Source organism: Aulonocara sp. 'chitande type north' Nkhata Bay, linkage group LG11 (assembly GCF_057382095.1).
Source record: "Aulonocara sp. 'chitande type north' Nkhata Bay isolate Kocher_YH1m ecotype deep benthic linkage group LG11, A_spYH_male_GT1.1, whole genome shotgun sequence".
Classification (NCBI taxonomy): domain Eukaryota; kingdom Metazoa; phylum Chordata; class Actinopteri; order Cichliformes; family Cichlidae; genus Aulonocara; species Aulonocara sp. 'chitande type north' Nkhata Bay.
This window is the reverse complement of record NC_141354.1, coordinates 10,528,080-10,550,355: the sequence shown is the minus strand read 5'-3', so window position 1 is coordinate 10,550,355 and position 22,276 is coordinate 10,528,080. Positions and strand designations below refer to the sequence as shown.

The following is a 22,276-nucleotide window of genomic DNA, read 5'->3' as shown; positions in this document are numbered from 1 at the left end:
ATCCTGCTGTGGCACACCTGTGAGGTGGGATGGATTACCTCAATATAGCAGATGTGCCCACTACCACACATTTGGACTGATTTGTGACCACTGTTTGGGAGGGATGGTTATATTGTGTATCTGGAATGAATTTTAGGTCTCTACGTCCATCCCATGGGGAATGGGAGCAGTAACAAAGGTGTTGCGTTTATATTTTTGTTGAGTGTATGTGCATTATGTTTTAAGCTTGACAGAGATGCAGTTTATTTCCTAAACACCTCAGTAAAGCAGCTTCCATGCAGATAAAAAAAAGCAGATAGTTAAACAGTCTAATGTTGCAAGCTTATTGGAAATCCATCTACATACTTTCACCACATGTGTATTTCTTCATAAACTTTCCTTCCAACTCGCCTCTGAAGAGGGCAGCCTGTAATTTCAGTGTAATTGCTATCTGTGCTGCTGATCTGCAGGTGGGATGCTTTTTCATTCCTTCCTTTTTCTGTTTGTTAATATTTTAATTTTAAATATTGTTTTCAGCCTTATGGTGTTGTGAATCCACTTTAAATAAAAAAACAAATTTTGTTCCAGTTGTTTACAACTTTAGCTGATGTGAGGTAATGGCTTTATAAAACACTTCATACTCATTAAGCCCCTGAAACCATTTTTGTAGCATGGCTGGTAGCGTTTTACCTGATAATAAATTTCTCTTGTGTCTCCCCACCCCCACCTGTCCTCATTATGTTTCACATGCAGTTGCACAGCGATCTTTGTGACTCACCACCGGCCTCTAAGTATTAAGGCTGAGATGATGATCAGTCAAACAAAAAAGGCAACAGTGGCCGAGGTAGCCTGCAGTGATATAGAAATAAGGAATATGTGGAATCAGTGGGAGGGATTTAAGTATGTTATATGATACGTTGTCAGTAACATCTAGTTTCCTGTTCCCCTGAATGCAGCCTGGAGTGTTCCAGCAATTTATTTATTTTTTCTTACGACCCTGAAAGAAACCTGACCAGATTTGACCTTCTCTTTTTAAAAATCTGGAGATAAATTGAAGTGTCTGTTCTTTTTTTTATAGTTATTTTATAATGTTTCTCCCTAAGACATTTCTTTTGATGCTCTAAAAGTTATCTGTAAACATCTTGTCATGTAACCGTCCTACTTTTGCTCCTAGAAACTGAATTATTTTGGTGACCTCAGATTTAATGTTGATAGTGCACCTGATTCTGCAGTCACATAGCTGGGTAACTGACTAATGAAGATTTATATGGAGATATTTCATCCATGAAGAGTTGAAATATTCAGCGGCTTGAGTCTGGTCAGTAAAAGATTCAAAACTTTGCTTTGAGTACTAATCTTTGAGTGAACCTATAGCCGAATGTATACAGTATAGAAAGAAAGCGATGGCTGCCCCCCTTTCTCCCTCCTATTACACCAGGTACTGACGCAGTTTTGGACCTCCAAAATCCTCAGTCTGTTTTTGTATGTGGTGAAATAGCTGAACTTTGAGCTTTCAGCCAAGGTAATTTATCTTCGGTGTTAAGCTGGGTGCCTATCTCAGCAGCTCCTCTGCTAGCTGAGGCTGCTAATTAATCTCCTAGGGGGCTGGCGCAGACACACTGCTCTCAGAGTGATGCATGAATGGAACACAGCAGCACAGGTACAGCCCCAACCCTCTTTCTGCCTCACCTAGTCTTTCAGATCTTCTTGATCTTATTATATCTCTATCATTATTGTGTTTTCTACCCATCTTTCTCTAACCTCCTTCATTATTCCCTCTACCATCTCTTCTAGCTGTTCTTTTTCCCCTGCGTGTCCTCCATCATTCTCGATTTCAACAATTCAAAAGCGGCTTCATGGTTGTTAATCAGTCCAGGCACTCAGACAAGTCATCTTTGCATTGACCTAAATAACTGCTGATCTACTTTAGGTAGGATGAGGCTTTTGAAAGTTTCAGATTTGTTTCATGAATCAGCTGCAAGAATGAGTCATGATGGTCAGCAGTAGGTCCAGTAATCGACATGCAGCAGACAATAAAAATAAAACCCTCATTTCCACACATGACTCAGAAATGGCAATGGATGATGATGAAACATCCTGTTGTTAAAAGTTGTTCAGCAGATTCAGTTTACTAGTGCTTTAACTGAGCAAGAGGCAGCATTATGTAATTGACAGTTTTCATCTAATGACTGAACACGGTCGTCCATCTGTGAAGTCTGCGCTTATTCAGTCAGGCTTACCCGAGTAGCCCTAAAGCTTTACGCCACCAACATTTACAGGCACAGCGTTCATGGGTGTCCATTATAGTGCTTCTGCAGTTAGTACTGAAGTTGGTCTGGAAGTTGTTAAGGTTTACCCTCTGCAGTTGACAGTACGGATTTCTCATGGCTGGTTGTTGTATGCACCAGATGTCAGTTTTATATCTTCATTACATGATGTTCATAACAAATAAATCCCAGCTGCCAAGTCCCTACAGTGTAAATTACCCTGAAAAAATTGTTGTTATGAATTCTTTAATGAAGTCCCTTTGTGTTCTGTCTCACTTGGGATGATACTTAAACTCACACTTTAATTATATTATCCCCCAACTAGCGTACACAAAGTAAAAGGCATGCATTGACGTGGCCATCGGAGATCATAAAACGTCAGTGAAACTTAGCAACTTATAACTGATGCAAAGCAAGCAGGTATTGAATTAAATTGATCTTATCTCTGAGGCATTTGAAGTGACTTCTAATGCAGCTGTTTACCAACCTGACTGAATGGAAATACAGAAGACATTTACCTACAATACACAAACAGAGCAGCCACTAGTGACTTAAATGTCAGCTACCCAGTGATTTGCTTCGTAATTGGATGGGTCTTAAGTCTGTTACAGTGTGTTATACACGTTTTACAGTGTGTAGTGTAAACGGGTGATGGTTGTATAGTTGATTAAGATGAAACCCTAATGCGTTTTCTCATTATATTATGAGATCGTGGCTCAAGAGTTGGCAGTTCGTCTTGTAATCGGTTCGGTTCGAGCCCCGGCTCCAACAGTCTCGGTTGTTGTGTCCTTGGGCAAGACATTTCACCCGTTGCCTACTGGTGGTGGTCAGAGGGCCCGGTGGTGCCAGTGTCTGGCAGCCACGCCTCTGTCAGTGCATCCCAGGGCAGCTGTGGCTACAATGTAACTTGCCATCACCAGTGTGTGAATGTGTGGATGACTGAATGTAGTGTAAAGCACTTTGGGGTCCATAGGGACTAAGTAAAAGCGCTATACAAATACAGGCCATTTACCATAATATTACACTGTCACACTTCCTGGTGCTGGAACTGACGTCCACTTATGTGCTAAAGTTGTTTTCACACTTACGCAACAGTCCTGAACTTTTCTAAGACCTAACTAGCAGAAGGGAACATGGCAAACCTCCTGCACAGCTGGATCACACACAAGCTGGTCTTTAACCTGCCAGTTCCCAAGCTGCCAGCTATTGATGTGTGAACAGCTAATACCTGTCTGGTTTATTCATTGCTAGCAACTGGGCATCCTGTGGCCTGCCTGCTGCACACTCCTTCCAGGCAGCTACTTCAACCAATACAGAGTATTAATGGTAACACAAACACATGTGAAGGGGACTATTTCATATGCAAAAGAACAACTATGGACATAATCCTGACCCTTGACTGCTGAGATTGTCTAAAGTTAATGTCTGAAAAACAGTTTAAGAGTGCACAGATATCAGCTAAGAGAAGTATATGCTCTTTGTGTGTGTGTGTGTGTGTGTGTGTGTGTGTGTGTGTGTGTGTGTGTGTGTGTGTGTGGTGGGGGGATTGGGTGTTCTGACTGTAAATGATCACTCAGTCATATTGTTTATTCATAAGCTGTGATGTGAATTTCCGAGGTGGCGGACTAAACAGATTGTTTTCACACTGAGTGTGTGCAGGACATGGTGTCTCTCCCAGCAGACAGTGTATTTTGTCCTTTCTAAGCTATCAGCCAATGTTCTTGTTTTGAAGATGGTTTTTTTTCTTAATGTGCTCTTTATTCATCCATCCATCCATTTACTTCTTCTTATCTGGGACCGGGACGCTGAGGCAGCAGCCTCCTCCAGTTTGTCCACTCGGAACGCAAAGGCATTCCCAGGCCAGTCAAGAGATATAATCTCTCCAATGTGTCCTGGGTGTGCCCCATTGTCTCTCCCCCAGTGGGACATGTCCAGAACACCTCACCCAGTAGGCATCCTTGTCAGTTGCCCAAACCATCTCAACTCAGTCCTTTCGATGTCGAGGAGTAGCGGCTCGACTCTGAGCCCCTTCTGGATAGCTGAACTCCTCACCCTATCTCTAAGGCAAAGGCCACCCTTTGGAGAAAGCTCATTTCCACCACTTTTATCTCTCGCTCTCCCTCTTTTGGTCACTACTCAAAGCCTGTGACCATAGGTGAGGGTGGGGGCGTAGATGGACCAGTGCTGATTCTCATTCCCGCCACTTGTTGTGCTGTTTAAGCGTTGCATAATTCAGTTGTGATCTAAAGAAAATATGAAGAGCTGCCAGTGCTAGACTATTAAGCAATTAAGCTTCAGGAAATTAGCGAGTTATTTCAAAATGTTTTAACCTTGAACAATAAAGAATCTACACAATAAAAGCTTTTCAATTAAATTTAATTTCTTTTAACCCATATGGAAAAGATATATATAAATCTTATAAGGTTTGTATCTGTCTTGTGTGAAACTTGTATGAAAAGCATACAAGAGTGAAAACAGATATAAGATCCCTTGAAAAATTCTATAAATGAAACGTATGTTTTGGATACTTACTAAAACAATATATGAAAGTAATGAGAAAGTGGCTACTTTCATGAGTAAATCATATAAGCCTTATATGATTCACTATATGAAGTAAGCCAAATCTTAAGCAAATCTTTTATAAGTTTTTTCTATTTCTTTTCCATATGGGAAGTTTCATTATCATGTTCAGTGATTTTCTGCTTTGAGTAGACTAAAAACACACAGTGACCCTTGAAGGATGAAAGTACACATGATTTTTACAACTTTTAAAAAAAATGCTGAGTGTTGTAAATAAACAGTATCAGTCAAAAGTTTGGGTGGACTCAGCCATTCACATGACTGGTATGTAGGGATGGGTACCGGTATGGCACCGGTTCTGACATAAACGGTAGTGACCAGACCGAAAAGGAGCACACATTTCGGTGCTTTATTTCGGTGCTTTTTTTTCCTGAGATGTCATACACTTTGGATTCTAGCCAATCATTTTACGTTTCCGAGGATAGTAGGCGGGCCCAGGTACGTACGTTCTTTTAGAGCAGAGCTACAGATTAAAAATGCCCAAGGCGAAGCGGTCAAAAGTCTGGCTGTACTTCACAGCAAAAAGATGCAAACTCAGCAGCCTGCAACAAGTGCTTTAAGCTGATACTGTGATACTGTCAAAGGAGGTAACACCTCGAATCTGATGAAACACCTGGCAATCTATAGCATTTTGTTAAAAGCCGAGAAATGCACCGTATTTGATAGCTTGCTGCGAGACCTCACACCGTGCACATCTACTGCGGTTGTGGTGCCTGTTATCGGACCCGGAGTTAGCAACATCCCCCAAAAACCCGAAGAGGAGAGTCCTGGCCCCTAGCCCTGCCAGTGTAGCAGAAATGATGACGGATGATGATGCAGCAGCAGCCGTTCTTCTCTGCGTGAGTAGCTTAATGTTGTTCGTGTGTAATTTACGTTGAGTAGAATAACCACGTTATTACATGAATGCATGTAAGGTGAACTAGCAAACACCGTCGTAGTTACATGCGGCTGTCTTCTTGTTTGATGGCAGATGCTCCCTTCACCCTGGCCAAAAAGGCTAAAATGACCAAAGAAAAAGTGGGAAACAGTTAAACACGAGAGGTTTTTAGACAAAGATTGTGTTTTTTCTATTGTTTAAGCACTGCTTCCAGCTAAGAGTGATACCATATATGCCCTATAGCTGCAGAAAAGGCTAACATTGTTATCTTTTTACAAAAAAACAGCTAAACATGAGAGGTTTTTGGACAAAGTTTGTGTTCTCCATTCTTTAAGCACCGGTTCGAGCACCGTTTAAGCACCGACACCATGTCAAAAGTACCGGTTTGGTACTGGTATCAGATAAATCCTAAACGATACCCATCCCTACTGGTATGTTATATGTTTGAGTCAAAGATTATTTGTCTTCAGGCAGCATCTCAGTGAGCTCAGGTTTAAAGCCGTTGACTCATCTTCTGCCCATTCCCTGCTCCATCAGCTGCACGGTGCTTTTACCTGCGGTGTGACTCACACTCCTCAGCCATATGTCTCCCTTGCCTGAATTTGAAGCTTGGACGCAGTTTAAGAATACACTTGTACTGCCACGTCTCGCAGTTCAAGCACAGCACATTCTTCGCTCCCGCCCGAGCAGAGCTAAAATAGAACTTACACAATGCATTTTTAGATTTTTAGGCATTGCTAAAAATACTGTACTTCCTCTCCTGATTGTTTTTTTTTTTTTTTCTTTAAATGTAGCTGTCAGTCAGAGAGGAAGTCTGATGAGGCATGTACTGGAAAAATACTGTGGTAAGGGTAGTCATAGAGTCTGGGCTGGATGCTTCTGTGTTTTATAAAAGTGGTTAAAGCAACTTATTTCCTCTTTCAGTCTGAGAGGTAAATAAGCTGTAGTAATATAATTGTTGCAATTTTTGCAATCTAAGGAACATATTGCATATGACAGTAGTTTGTTGTGACCGTAAGAGATGTCAGCAGTTTCTATCAGATCGTATTTGGATCTTCTTTCTCTTTCTAATGAGTTTTCCATCTGTTGTTGCTTCAGTGTTTGCACCACTGAGTGGATGGAGGCAGCCAGGGGACAAACTGTTCAAACGTCACCTGCAGAGCCTGTTTTAAATATTGCCTTTAGCCTGACAACTTCTACCTAAGGTGCAAAGTGAAGAGCAGGAAACGCTGTGTATACATGTGTGAGTGGAGTCTCCTTTCATATGTAGTAAACAACTTGAGGTGGAACATTATTTTATTTTGAGCACTTTTGATTGCGTTATGCATTTTTATGAAGTGTTCAGCCATTTAAGGTTTTAAGTTTGACTGGGCCTTTTCATATTCATATTTCAGTAAATTGTTTCTTTGCGTGCAGACATAACAACTGTGTCCAGACAATGTTAGCATCATGCTATTTTTAAAAAAGAGGAACCTTAAGAAAGCTAAAGATTTGTTTTGGGGGTTTTTTTGTACTGTGTACATGTCAAGATTGTGTCTTTATGTGTAGTAGCCAAAGATATTCTGGATGCAGCTTTAATATAATGTGAGGTGAGATTGGACATCACACATAGCTTCACATTCCTCATTATATTTGACTGAGACACAGGAGGGAAAGCTGTTTTTGTAGCAAGCGTGTTTATCTACCTTTGCACTGTATCCTTGTGTACATATTCACATGCTTATTGGTGTCTGTTTGCCTACGTCCATGCATGTGAGGGAAAGTGTTAGAGCCCTCCATTAAGCTCTGTTTACAGTGTGCAGGGTCAGAGTTGCTGTCTGATGCTTGGCCTGGTCTGAGCTCATCAATCACATCAAGACTTCTGAAGGCTTTGGCCTGTTAGTCCCGCCACCTCTCAGGCAGATTGTACACAAGGACTTCTGGGATATTACGGTCCTATGTTGTAGATTCTTCACATTCCTGCCTTCTGAGGTGCTTGTGATTTCCAGTTGTGTGGTCATTGTCTGGCAGATTTATCATAGTATAGAGCAAAGCAAGATATGTTCAGTGTTAACCAGCATTAGTCACAGTGTTGTGAAATCAGAGAGTAGTACGCTTATGACCTAAGATGGAGATGCTTTTAGAGGAAGGAGTGTCAAATACTTTAATTCTAAATCACATGAGCTAAAGGTCTGATGTCTTGTTTAACTGGCACCCCGATCACGTCAACGTTTAATAGAAAGGCCAGCCAATATTGGCTCCTGAAGTCTTTCGGCATGTCATTTATCTAACATGCAATCTGGTCTTGGTAACTGCAGCCACGTGTTTTTAATAAAGAGGTAAAGCAGCTAAAGGTCTAGTGACGCGACCTAGATTCTAACTACACTCTTACTACCAACACATTGCTGAGCGTGTTTAAAATGCTCTGATCTGTAATGAAGTCCTTTTTTTGTTAAGCATGATCTGTATTACCCAGCAAATAAAAGTTTCAAAGTTTCTTTTCGTACTTGATGCAAACTCTGTTTTCACAGTCCGTGAACACGCATCCACGTGCTGCATTAAGCAGATTAATGTAGACTGTAATTAAGCATATTTTTGTCTCCAGTTGCTGTGCGTGTCAGGTGAAGTGAAAATTGTTGCAATGCCTCTTTCTTTCACTATGTCACTGGTTGTGGGTGGACAGATAACAATAAACTGTGCCCAAGATACAAAATTTGAAGTTATCCACACGTGTCTAATGCATTGCTGGAGACATGTGCGCACGAGCCAGCTACAGAGGAGAGAAGAATTATTGTGGTCTGCTGTTATTGTTTTGGCAAAGCCATGACGTGAATCACCACTTTCTCTTAAGCAGTTAATGAGTAAGGGCACTTACTATATCTTTTTGCAGCTCTGGTAGTTCCGTATTGTCTGTGTCTGGCTTCAGTCTACCTCACAGTACAAGTACAATTCTAATGACCTTTTTTTGCTCTAGCAGAAACATACCAGAGAAGCCAAGTGACGAGTTTAGCACTATACTTAACGGTGATACTGTAAAGGAATCTACAGAGAACCTCACACTCCAAAACATGTGACTGAATTAAGGGAGTAATCATGAATGCCTTATTTTTTTTAGTCAATCCATTAATATTTGCACTTACACTCTCTTACATTTACACTCTGGCATCAAGACACAATTATGTTTTACTGCCAATAAAACAGCAGGCCCGTTATAGGTTCTGTCTACTTCTGTTTGCTACTGTTAGTAAAAATCACTGAATAGAGTGACGAATTGCTACTGTAGAGGAAACCGTGATTAGCATTCAGCTATTAGCAGTCCTAATGTGCTTTCCTTAGAAATATTCCTCTAGCAGGGTTTTGGTGCATACGCCGCTTTACAAATTGCTTCCCCTGTTTTTGGTCCAGCTAATATAATTAAGCAGGTCATACGAGTGAAATACACTGACCATATTTCATTGTTAATGCTAAAACATTTTACTGCAGTTTTTTGTATTTAAGTCCTTGGCCAAAAGTTTGCTAACATCTCTGTGTGGCTCTACATGGACAAAGCAAAGCTGAATTCAGACACACAGGTATCCTTACAGTCTTTTTTAAGGAATCTACTTTAAATTAGTACAACTGACCAGTTACTTTACATTGGAGGGAGTTGAACCACCTAAGGTAGATATGGAGTTTAGGCCCCAATTGCACAAGGATCGAGACTGGTTGGTAATTGTAAACATACACGGCAGACCCAGTGGCATTTTAATCATGTTTATTTCATCGGTTGTTGGACACACAGAGCTGCAGCTCTCCCGCTGCCAGCTCAACATAACAACAACCTTAATTCAGAGTCCCGACTTTTAAGCTGGCGTGGAGTGATTGCAGATGCTGCGCAGGTGCGTCCATTGCACCTGTAGCAGCATCGCAAACCACGCCCCGCCACAGTAATCACCAGTTGCTAAGGAATAAAAAGTTGCCAGAGGTTGCTACAGGTTGCTGGCCATTACTGTGAAATTGATTGTGAAACTCCAGTCACCCTGTCCTAAAGAGTGGTGACTTAGGGGGGGAATACACGTATTCCCTGATCTGTTTGAAACTGGTTTCCAACTTGTAAACTACTTCCCAACTACTTTTTAAGCAGTGGTGAAACTGAGATTGTTTATCTTCAAAGTAAAAGTCTCATCTCTTGAAATGTGTTGGTTTCAGTGGTAAGGCATAACTTTTACTTTATGGGCAAATATTCTCCATTTCTAGCTTGTGTTGCACTTTTTCCGAGCAGCTCCGTTGTTAGCTAGTGAGTCTTTGAAGTCTGTGTCTTCCAGAGAAATTACAGCCAACTCTGGCAATCTGCTAGCAACCAAAAGCAATCCTGGGGGGGGGGGTAAAGCATCCTCTTTCTGACTGACTTCAGCCAGAGACAGTCAACAACCTCAAGCAACCACTTGCCAACCTATTGGTACGATTTTCCCCAGTGATTGAAGGTTGCCATGTGCGTCTGAGGCCTCAGTTAAATTAAACTGCTTGGAAAACATAGTTCCAGGTTTCTTAAAAAGATAAAAATTAAAAAGATTAAATTCATATCATACAAATTTCTAGTCACATGCCAGCAATATCTCCACTTAACAACTTGAACTCATATCTGTTCATAAACTCAGTCATTAGACTAATTAGGTTTTTGACCTGCTGGCTTTGAGTTTATCTAAAGCAGGGATATCAAACTCATTTTACATAGTGAGCCACATAAAGCCAAGTTTGAATTTAAGTCAACCTGACCAGTAAAATTCCCCTTTGTGTTATACGTTTAATGGTGTTGTAGTAAATGAAAGAAATCTGTCAGCATGACTCTTTGGGCTAAAAGTGTAAGGAATAGGTAGAAAATAAGATTTTTCTATAGCAGATTGTGAAAAAACAGGAAAGTAATTCAGTAATTGAATTACTTTGGTGTGGCATGTCTATATCAGAAGGAAAAAGTCCAAAACTTTCGTCCACCATATTTTCTAAAGCCATTGAGTGGGCTGGCTTAGAGTCTCTGCTGGGCTGATTAAGGCCCCTGGTCCTTATGTTTGACACCCCCTGATCTAGAACTTAGCAGGAGATGACCAAAATCATTCAGCATCATCCAATTCATAGCTTTAAAATCACTTTAATAAAAAAATGTCAGCCTTCTCTTAGTGCTACAGAAGCAGCAAAATAACCACCAAAGAAAGTTGAATTCATCACACGGAGAAGATAACCTCTGAGCCTGGATCAACGATCAGAAACACAGAGCTACATCATCATCATGAGGGCAAAGATCAGAAGTTTTCTGATAAAAGTTTAAACATTCTCACGGTTTGAATTCAGAGAAGCGCCTACCTGATCCTTAAATGAGTTTGTGGTTCATATTAAATCAAGTGTTTGTATTATAACTGTGTGCTCTTCTCCGATTCCCCCTGTGGCGGTAAACGTGAAGAGTTGTTTTGTCAGTGGTGACCTAGATGAAACCCGCAAATGGACATTAAGTGGCTCCTTCGTGGAAGTAGGTTGCAGTGTCTCAGAGAGAGGAACTTTTGCCTCTGCAGTAACACCACAGGGAGCTTCCTATATTTACCGTGGTGCAAAGAAAGTGCCATAATTGTCTTGTCCTGCGCCTATTCTGCCACATTCATATTGAGAACAAAAAAGCAGGACTGCTGGCAGCATGTCGGGGCAGCACAGTTTCTCAGGATTTATGCTTGAACCTAATGCGGTGGTGACAGCTACCAGAGAAGCTGGAGTTCGGCTGAAAGTCGTGCATTTGCTTTGAGGTATCACTCACAGCCGATGCCGGTGGTACATTCATGAGCCACTTGAAGGACCACCGGTGAAGAAGTCCTTTCAGCGAGCAACGCTGTTGAGTCTCTTGGCTCTCAACTGTTTAAAATAAGCTGACCCCAGCTGTCCACAAATGGCAGAAATGGAATGAAGAAAAAGAAAAGTTAATATTTAGAAATGTGAGGCTCTAATTCAAACAAAGAGTCTTTGTGGCTGTTTAAAAGTTTGTGATGGATGACGAGAGCCATACTTTCTTGTAACGTGGCTGTGCCACAAAGGGACGACAGACGAGAGGGGTTTCAGGTCGAGCTTTTAACGTTGTTTTTCCCTTTCGTTGACTTTCTTGTCTGTGAGAAACAGAACTCCTCCTAACGCAACACAGCTGTGAAATCACGACCGTGGAAAAGAGTAAAGTGAAGGAACAGAGTTTGGCACGTGAACTTTGAGTGATCGCCATGTGGCTCGTGCGTTCTCATCAAGTAGCAGGACTGTTGGCAGGCCTAATGGCAGCTTATTTTCACTGGCCTGTGTGCACAAAATGGGGGGAGAGGGAGGGGTGGGAGGTAGAGGATGGGAAAAAAGGAAAATAGTAGTGATGAACGGAACAAAGGGAACAAAAGAACAAGCGCAGAGAGAAAAATGAAAAAGCAAATGACAAAAGTAAGGGTATGAAAAAAAAATACTGCTGAGAAACGGAGTGGGTTAGGGAGGAGGGGGGGATCAGTATCTCTGGGTAGAGCTTGTTCACCCGCAGAGCCTGCCGAGGTGCGTCTGAGCAGCCCGGCCCTCTGATTGGCGGAGCGCAATGCAGCGCTCTCCCCTCCCCCCCTGAAGAAAGAGGTGCAGCAGGAACGTCAGACCCAGACAGCACAAGACTTGACTACTGAAGCAGCGTTTTTCCAAAGCTCTACCTAGGATGCAGTCAGCAGAGCATCTAGGGATAGACTAGATGCCAGATCCCTCTCCTGTTACAGCAGAGCATCTTCTACTGCTAGCCTTAGGAATCCATCGAATAGTATAGATTGGAGATACATTTTAAAGCTTTTATCAGCCAGAAAGGGCAAAGCTGACGCCTTGAGCATCGAATTCACCGCATTGAGGAGGACAGCCACCAGTCACCATGGGCAGGCAGGGGAACGATACCTCTCCTCCGGCTCCTGGGATGCGTATCCAGTGTTCCCAGAGCAAGATGAGCCTGTCAGCATCATTCGAAGCGTTGGCTGTCTATTTCCCCTGCATGAACTCCTTTGATGAGGAGGACGGAGGTAAGATGACAGGCGGGGAAATGTCACAGCCAAAGCTTCCTGCTGGGGGGTAAACAGTGCGGCTTAAACTAAAAGATGGCGGTGAGCAAGGGGAGATAGATTTAGGATGAGAGGGAAGCTGCAGAGGTACTGGCATGGGAGAGAACTGGGACGTTGGAAAGTTCAGAAATGTTATTAGCTCAATTAGGATGTTTAGCTCAATTAGTCTATTTCAGTAAGTGTAATGTGTTATACTGTGCATGATCTGGTTATATGATGACATAAAGCTTAATGTGCAATTTCATCTGTGGGTGGTCAGTTTATCATCAGTTAGTTGTGGGCCAGTCACACTTCTTTCTGCATCTGTTGTTGCTGCTGCCACCAATGGTGGTGTTGTCAAAATGGAACCGGTCTGTTTGCTTACAAATGGCACTCACGCTGGTCTAAAAACCTAATTTGCCCCGCATGACTGTGACTCTGATTCTGTGGATGAAAACAAAGGACTCTGTATTTGGAATGAATCCCTCTTTAGTATTTAGTTGGAAGTAGTGCTTCTTTTTCTTTTTGCTTAGAACCACAACGTTGTTCTGACTGTCACTTCAAATTTCCTAAAAGGTAGCGTAACGCCTACTGTGTGTATTTATAGCTCAGCCTCACAATCACTTCTTGTTCTATTTGCAGTTGTATTTACAAAAGAAGATTTGCAGTGCACGTGATCTATTCTTCTGTAGCTTTATCTGGCAACATATTTTCTGCCACACTACTCACCACTCCTCCTTTTTTTTTTAGCTACAATTTCACACTCACTTAAACTCACACTTCCACCATTGGCAGCTTCCCTAGACTCGCTGTCTTTTCCTGATTGGCAGGGTCGCAATTGGAGGGCAGCAAACTTATGGAGATGAGCCAGTTTGTCTCGTTTTGACGCCTCTCCTGCTTCGTGGTTGCTGGATAGTTTATAAAAGTAACTTACTCTCCGACATACACTTATAACAGTCTAATCTTTATCTTATCTGCCACTGCTTTTAATGCACCTCTGTATATTTTTGTCTATAGAGCGGATACATACAGCGTTTATTTGAAATGCATTGGAACAGTATTTAAAGCACTCAAATAAGATCACATAGTGCTTGATATAGTGCAAAAGCTGCATAAATCCAAGACTGTGCCTTGTAACTTGTGTCAAAAGCAGAAGAGAATTACCATTAATAAATCATGTGTTTTTCAAGTTCGTTGATAACGTCTGGCTGGCCACTGAATGACAGCGGAGGTCTGCTGCAGACGTCAGAGACGACCTTTGTGGCTGCTTCTCTTATTGTAAAAAATGTGAAGAGCAGGAAGAGGAGGCGGAGGCCAGCTGAATAACTGAGATTTCAAGGCTGAAGAGCATCATGCCTGTTTTATGTCTGTGAGGCACAAAATGATCCATTTTTTTTTATCTTCAGTTCCTCCTCTACTAAGGCAAACAAAGGAGAGAGGAAGGAGAGTAAAGACTGCAAGGCCTATAACTGGATTAGGACTGCTGAAGCCTAGAAATTACTCATCTGCACAAACTTGCAAAATATTAGAGAGAAATTACATAAGGTCTGTGAACGGCCGGTTTTTGCACCCTGTAGTAATGAGCTGAAGCTTTGTGTATAGTACCTCTGTGTTATTACCTTCATCAGGCTTTGCAGGGATTTTCTGACCAAATAGTGCTAAATTTGATTACACAGAAGAAGAAGAAAAAAATTAATCCCATACCTGCAAAAGGCATGAAAACATTTAGTGATGGTTGGATCACCCCGTAGCAGTGCACAATTAAATGTTTAGAAAGGGACATGTTTTCAGTTTAACACAGCTGCATGTGTATGTAGAAAGCTCATACGGAGGTTTTTAGAACTAACCTATAATGTTTCACTTCATTTGAATCTCTTGAGGAGCTTCTCAGCACATTAGGCTTACTGAAAGTAAAAGACAACTTTTTGCCAACCTTTTTTTAAATGGGATATGAAAAGTGTGCGTGCGTGTGTGTGTATATATGGTAGAGCAGACATACTATACTTTTGAGGAGTTGTGTGTTTGTAAGCCGCAGGCGTGTCCACATTGTGCCACACGCACGCGGTCAGGTGGCGATGCGCAGCGGGAGGCTTAATGGAGAGAATCAGCTTTCTTCTTGGATCAGTCAGGATGGTGGGTTTGGGTTGGAGGGGTGGGGATGCATAGACAGTGGATGTTTGTAGGTGAATTTGCTCCCAGAAGTCCCCCATAGGCAGTCGGTGGCGCAGACTGGAGGAAGGCTGCACATAGTGTTCCTAATATCGATCTTTTTAAAGAGACGGCAGTGCTCTGGTATAGAATTTGAATTCACTGAGGTGCGCTTTGTTTTCAGAATCAGAATCAGAATACTTTATTAATCCCGAAGGAAATTCGTTTTCTCCTGAGGAAAGATTTATGTACGAGCCGATTAAAGCGTTCGTACACCAGTGATAATCCGCGCAAATGGTTCTCGCCGTGCGACTCGCATCCCCCCAGTTCAGTGTTGTGGACTGACAATTCTTCTCTCTCCTTCTCTGTCATTTGTGTCGTGCGTGTAACTCTGTGTTCAGAAGCGGGAGGTAAAAAGTTGCGCAGCACTATCCAGAGGAGCACAGAGACAGGCCTGGCGGTGGAGATGAGAAGCAGGATGACTCGGCAGGCCAGCAGGGAGTCCACAGACGGAAGCATGAACAGCTACAGCTCCGAGGGAAAGTAAGGAGACATGCACTTGTGCTCTGCGGACGATCAGAAAACTAATTCAGCAGCTTTTATATACACGAAAAATTCAGAATTTCATTTGGTAACTTATATCAGGTTCTAGTCTAACTATAAACACCTGGTGTTTTTATTTTTTTTTCTTTGTTAATGTTTCAGTCTCATCTTCCCTGGTGTGAGGCTGTCCTCAGATGCCCAGTTCAGTGACTTCCTGGATGGTCTTGGCCCTGCTCAGCTGGTTGGGCGACAGACATTGGCTACTCCCCCTATGGGTGAGGACAGTTATCCTTTTTTTTTCCTTTTTTTTTTTTTTTACAGAGATTTGTAGCTTGAAATGATGAAAGCTTCACTTCAGACAAGTTAAAATCTTCAGTTTTGTTGGTTGTTTAGGAGACATCCAGATTGGCATGGTGGAGAAGAAAGGTGCACTGGAGGTGGAGGTCATCAGAGCCCGTGGCCTTGTGGGAAAACCAGGTTCCAAGGCACTGCCAGGTAATCAAAGCTACTAAATGTGCTAGTCTATGTCAGGTATTCACAGAGTGAATAAAGGTAAGCATGACTTGGTTGCGGAAAGAGAAAAGGAAACCTTTCAAAAGCTCATCTCTCCTTTACGCTTTCTTGATTTCCAGCACCGTATGTAAAGGTCTACCTTTTGGAAAACGGAGTCTGCATAGCCAAAAAGAAAACTAAAGTAGCAAGAAAAACCTTGGATCCTCTTTATCAGCAGCAACTGCCGTTTGAGGAGAGTCCAGGAGGGAAGGTTTTACAGGTAAGAATGTTATTCCTTTAGACTGCAACAAAGTGTCACAATTAGCATTTCTCCTTGCAGTCTGCTGGCCTCAATGCAAGGTCACACAGCTGATACGGTTCTGCACATCAGATTGGCTTTTTCATATAAAAAGCTATATAAGTTGTATTGGGGTTCATCTGATTGTTGGGGTTTTCTCTGTATTATTGTATGGTCTTTACCTTACAATATAAAGCACCTTGAGGCAATTGTTGTTGTGATTTGGCACTAAATAAATAAAACTGAATTGAATTTTGACCAAGACTGTTGACTTCATTTATCTTTCTAAACTTGCTCCATCCTTTAAAGTTTTTTTCGTTCTTGTTTGCAGGTCATCGTATGGGGTGACTATGGACGTATGGACCATAAATCATTCATGGGAGCAGTTCAGATACTGTTAGATGAGCTGGACCTGTCCAACATGGTGATTGGCTGGTACAAGCTCTTTCCTCCTTCCTCACTGGTGGACCCTACTCTGGCCCCACTGACAAGAAGAGCTTCCCAATCCTCACTGGACAGTTTCTCTCGATCATAGCAGCGTGTGGACTGATAGCGTTGTTGTAGCAGCCAGTGTTGCGATTACAGGTCACGCCCCCCCCGGTTACACTGCATGCTTGATGTTGTGTCTTCTGAGCCTGTTTCTAGGGGTGCAAACGTGATCCTGTGTTTTGAGCAAAAACGTCACGCACACTGTGCATGTGGCGAAGCGTATCGCGAGCGCCTGGTAGCAGGGATTGCCAGGTGTTGTTGTTGTTGTTTGGAGGAAGCCGGAATGAACTCCTTAGCACGAGGAATCCGTCAATTCCAGGTTTTCATCCAATTCGAAGCCATGGGGGTCAACACTGGGAACCTCTGAATGAGTTCTACAGAAGCCCTTTTCGAATGAAAAATCTGTGTGTTGCTTGATTTTATTTTTTTTCCTGTGTCGTTTTCATTTCTTTTATTTACTTTTTTCTTTAAATGTCAGTGTACTTGTCTCTGAAGGGGGTGACAGTGTTTCTAACCAGATGCTTGGTCACGCCACGCCAACAGACCTAGCCGTGTAGATGGAATTTTCGAGACCATCACTTTGGGTGAGGTGTGTCCCAGCTTGTAACCACACTCCCACAGACCCCAAAAAGAAAAAACCCTGCATACTCTACATATATCTACCCGTTCAACCCATACTGGTAAAGCACCGTAAAAGATTAATCAAATGCCACTTTAAAGTGGCTGCCCTCAACACCCCCTTCCCCCAAAAAATAAATAAATACAGTAACAATCCAAACTCCATGAAAAGATGTACAATCTTACCATATTTCTTTCTCTGTTGATATATTGTATGAAAATTAAATGAGATTTTTCTTTTCCCTTTTTTTAGTTTCTTTGCATGGACACAAATTTAGCTGAATAAAAAAAGAAAGAAGAAAATTATTTTCTTGAGGCTGTAACTTGCAAAAAAAAAAAGATGAAAATAAACAGAATCAGCCATTTTCAACAATTTATATTATTTTTAAAGAAAATTTTCACTAGTGCATGGTTTTCAAGGGGAGTGAATGCAACATCGTGACTGAAAAAAAAAGGACATTGTTTATCATTCTTTACACCATTCATGAATCTGCATTTTGCAGACATGCAGAAAAGGGGAACTTAAGAATTATTTAACAGAAAATGTTTATGTGACAAAAAGTGATAATGAAAATAAATGTAAATGATCTATTTCATTGTAAAAGGCTAATGCCTTATAAAGATAAACATAATGTGCAAATTGTACATGTTTCTCTTTTTCTTCCTTTCCCAGGGTACTTCTCATCGTACTATTCATTGCTACCATTGTTCAGTCCCCTGACATCGTCCAGATTTTAGGACTGTTGGTTACTTTACAGTACTGTATCGTTTCACTATGTTTGTTTTCTTCCTTCTTTTGGATTTGGATTTGTTTAACAAGCATGTTGAAAAGGGTCTTTTGCAACATGGCTTGGGCACACCTTACAGTAACTCAGCATGTTTTGATAAAGATGATATTTGGAATTTTTGCAATTTCTTGTACAGTGCATGTCAACTTCATTACTTTTCTCCCTCACCTTAAATTGAGCTCTATGGCAAATTAGTTCTTGGTCTTCCTGGGCCATTTATTGAAGTTTTAACAGAACATTCCACCCCACCCGAAAGTCACATTTTCTTTCAGGTTTTTGAGGAAAAAAAAGAAGAAGAAAAAATATGACAAGGAAAATATTTTATATTTAATGGATGCTGGCGAAACAGTTGTGATTGCAAGTGTATTTTATTTCAGTATTGTTGACGAACATGCAAAAATAATCTGTACTGGTACAGCAAAGAGGTCTATACCGAATCAAGAGACGGCAAACATGCGCGACATGCGTGTTGCCATGGTTCAATTTTACATCACTGTTTGTGAAGATGAGCTAATCACAAGTTGAAATAATAAGGGATATTGCCACAGAATTTTTTTTTCTTGTTTTAATGAAAATGAAATTACTTTACTATATTTTTGTTAGTTTTATTTAAAAGCCAAGACCAGTTTATTTTTTATTTTCTATTTTTAGTAATTAACAATACTTCTCGTGTCTGGGAAGTACATGAATCTTATAGTTGCAGTATGTCTGAATGAAACTGAATTGAGGCATTGTTCCTTTTCCATGTGAAGATAATGCATTTTAATGTCAGAGAAAAACCTTGTCGCTTTAACAAGCTACAGTATATATTTTCATTTTCATTGTACATACCTTTAGATGTCAGAATTTGAGTAAACAAGCTACCACAAGTAGACTGATAGATTCTTTTGGAAGAGGAAAAATGCCTCATGATGACAAAGACATGTTATTTATCCTTTTGAATGCCTTTTCATTTTCTCTTTTTGGTGCAATGTGTTAATGCCAAGGCTATGTCTTGGTTAAGTATGGTTGAGTACAGAGATTTATGTAAGTTATTTTTCAAATTAAAAATAAAAAAAATGATATTACACTGATGTCAAGAGTTGAGTGATGATCAAATTAACGCACACTCACACACACTACATCATCTTTTACATCAATGTGAATAAGTTGCTCTTTTTAGTTGTTTATAGACAGATTCTGATTTCATTTATTGACCTAACTGCACAATGTTGCCAGTTAGGTCACTTTTCTTCATGCAATAATGGTAAAGGAATGGTTCTAAATTTCGGTCCTTAGGATGGCTTGTTTTAGGTTTGTAGGTGTTTCCCCATTCCAAAACACCTGAATGAAGAGCTTGGAGAAGACATGTAAGGTACAAATGACAAATGTGATATCCACCTTTCATTTCTAAAGTTCCACACAGTGTAATGAGAAACATTTAGACACATAGAAACCCATGCAATCACACATGCATGCTATTGCACATAAACCATGCATGAGCACAGACAAAGAAACACAAAAACACAGTTCTTTGTGATTTGTTGCCTGACGGTGGTTGTGGCTCACCTCCTCTACAACAACCCGGAGTAATTCATACAAATCAGTGACTGATTGGAAGGCTGGGGGTTCAATCCCTGGCTGCTCCAGTCTGAAGATCCTCGGGCAAGATACTAAACCCAAATTGCTCCCAGTGTGTTCATCAATGTGTGTGTGAATGTTAGACAGAGGGCACTTAGATGTAGAAGAGGAGTTTGCCCAAATATGTTTGTTAAATGGTGAATGTATTGTATAAAGTGATTTGAGTGCTTAAGTAGAGTAGAAAAACATTAGCCATCCAGCCATCAAGTGGGACTGATTGGAGTCTTTGCCAGGCCGATTTTGGCCCCTGGGCCCTATGTTTGACACCCTAGATTTAAAGGTGTTTTTTGTTTTTTTTAGTTTTGCTTTAAATCCTGTCCTCTCTGGCAGCTTTTGCAGTCAGAATAGCCAAACACACTTTGCTTTTCCAAAAACAGTTATAAAAAAATCTCTGTAGCCTCCTCTTATTCATGTGAATCTTTTATCTGTTCATTTATTCATTTCTATCTGTGTTATTTCAGTTATTGCATTAAAAAAATAAAAAATAAACATACAGCACATGGAATAAAAAATTAGAAAATACACAGACACGTGAATCCACAATCTTCTTGTAGTGTGAGTGTAAATGTGAGAGAGAGAGACTGTCTGTGTATGTGTCTTTGTCACAAACATTTCCTAATCTCTATTCAGAATCTGTAAGCACAGGAGTCTTTACACACTGCTCTTTTGACTTTGCATTTATTCAGTATTCTCGTTCATATGTGTAGTCAGATTATAGAGGTTGACGCCTCAAATCTGTTTTCTCTGCGTTGACTGCAGAATGTTCTTGGTGGTGGAGCGGATGCTGGTCACAAACAGTTCATTTCCTTTCTTTGTGAAATGGACTCCGTCTGGTACAAAGATTGTGTTGTCGAAAAATTTCAAACAGGGATGTTCAATAATCACCCCTCCAAAGCAGTGGGCAGCCTTTCTCATGGTATGGTTGACAATCTCCCTGTCCTTATTTATCTTCCATGGACTTCCATACCTCCACACTTGGCGCTGATTGATGCAGGAATAAGCAATCGTCATTGAGGGGAACTCTTTGTGCAGTTGCATCAATTCCATCTTCATTATACCAGAAAGTTGCTGGGCAGACATGAGTCCTAAATCATTGCCACCAGCGTGGATAATCAATATGTCAGGCGGGCTCCGTGTAGATAACTCTTCATAAAAACGTGGAAGGACGCCGCTCCAGCCCATCCCTCCTTTGCCAAACCATTGGACTTTGGCATTAAGTCCCAAATTCTCTCCAAACTTCTGTCTTGCTCCGAACTCTCCTCTTTTGACGTAGCTTGAGCCAACGATCCAAATGTTTCTAACTTTCTGGTCTTCTGGCCTCTTTTTCTCCATCCCTTTGCTTTCAGAGGATCTGGCATCATTCTGGAAACTCGGGGCCGTATCATTCAATTTCTTGCCTTTGAGTCGGATCATCGTGATAGCGGCACTTTTTTGGATGCTTGGTGGTGTCACAGCTGATTCATTCTTGTCTGTGTCTTTCTTCATCCCTTTTCTTTCTGAAAAGCAGGCCTCAGTGATGCTTCTGCAGTTGGTTGAAATCTGACTGAAATTTCTTTTCAGTACAAATTTCTCTCCACAGATTCTGCGTTTTCCCCTTGCTGGGGAGGAGCTGTCAGCACTTCTGCTGCAATTTTGTGCAGCATCATGCTGGATTCGCTTTCTCTTTAGTGGGAGCTTGACAGGGTTTAAACCCAGCTGATCTTTCTCAGACACTGGCGACAGGTTTTGGCGCTGCATTCTTGTAAAAAGATGCTACACCACTTGGCTGGATCCAATAAATACAGCAACAGTTTTCCTGAAGCTTGTCAGTGTATTCACAATGTTTCTTCCCCAAAAAATTTTCAAAATGCGATATTTAGACACTTAAACAACGAGCTCGGATTTTTGTTGTGCACTCACGAAGGAAGGGCAGTGAAATGACTGAAGCCTCTGCTCTATATGGGTATTTCTGTTCCGTTGTGATGTCATACACCTAGTAACTCTCAGCAGGCAGACTGCAGCTCTTTCATTTAACAGACAAACATTCTGCACAGTGAAGATGTTTTTATTTGAATTTGTTTGTTTTTGGAGTTTATGGGATGTTTTAGAGAGAATTTTTGCTTTCCCATCAAAACACAAATAAATTCATATGAATACGTTTAAAGTGCACTATACATGTAAACAGTGATTATTTACTCATATTGAGTTAACAGGTTTTTTTCCTCTCAAATATGTGATTATGGATGCTTATTTCATGTAATAACTAGGCCATTTGCTGTGGCAAGTACATACATTTGATTTTATGTGACTGTGACAGAGTCTCATGTTGCAATGAATGCGTCCCAGTCAGTGTGCAGATACAGGGAATCCGTTTAGATGTAAATAAAACCAGTGTTTCTGTGTCAGGGGGCAGGGTCTGTGAGTTTGTTTAGTACTTTTGATTGTTATATTGAAATCATGTAAAGTTCTTGTGTTATTATTTTAGTTAAGGTTTACTTGCGTTTTGATCTAGTTATGTTTCTTCTGTGTCTCCTTGCTTGTGTCTTTTGTGTGCCCCCTGT

General features: G+C 41.1%; 2 protein-coding genes across 9 annotated transcripts in view; one reads left to right on the top strand and one right to left on the bottom strand.

Moving 5' to 3' along the window:
* rims2a (regulating synaptic membrane exocytosis 2a) overlaps nt 1-19,189 on the top strand; it is a 155,735-nt gene extending 136,546 nt beyond the window's left edge. For 7 of the 8 annotated variants that reach the window (XM_086310518.1, XM_086310512.1, XM_086310513.1 and 4 more), the window contains 5 exons: nt 15,290-15,431; nt 15,594-15,706; nt 15,825-15,926; nt 16,064-16,203; nt 16,553-19,189. In XM_086310518.1, the coding sequence (XP_086166644.1) occupies nt 15,290-15,431; nt 15,594-15,706; nt 15,825-15,926; nt 16,064-16,203; nt 16,553-16,756 (701 nt within the window). In that variant the 3' untranslated portion in view covers nt 16,757-19,189. Of the gene's footprint in view, nt 1-12,044; nt 12,723-15,289; nt 15,432-15,593; nt 15,707-15,824; nt 15,927-16,063; nt 16,204-16,552 lie in introns of those variants that run through there. The other variant, XM_086310517.1, reaches the window with a different exon arrangement.
* A 1,226-nt stretch (nt 19,190-20,415) lies between these two features.
* LOC147318531 (uncharacterized) lies at nt 20,416-21,717 on the bottom strand. Its single transcript, XM_086309869.1, has one exon. It carries the CDS (start codon nt 21,471-21,473, stop codon nt 20,466-20,468), a length of 1,008 nt encoding a protein of 335 aa, XP_086165995.1. The 5' UTR covers nt 21,474-21,717; the 3' UTR covers nt 20,416-20,465.
* Between the last annotated feature and the right edge of the window lie 559 nt (nt 21,718-22,276).

Excerpts from the sequence above, each read along its gene's own strand:
- LOC147318531 (XM_086309869.1), bottom strand. The coding sequence starts at position 21,473 with ATGCAGCGCCAAAACCTGTCGCCAGTGTCTGAGAAAGATCAGCTGGGT.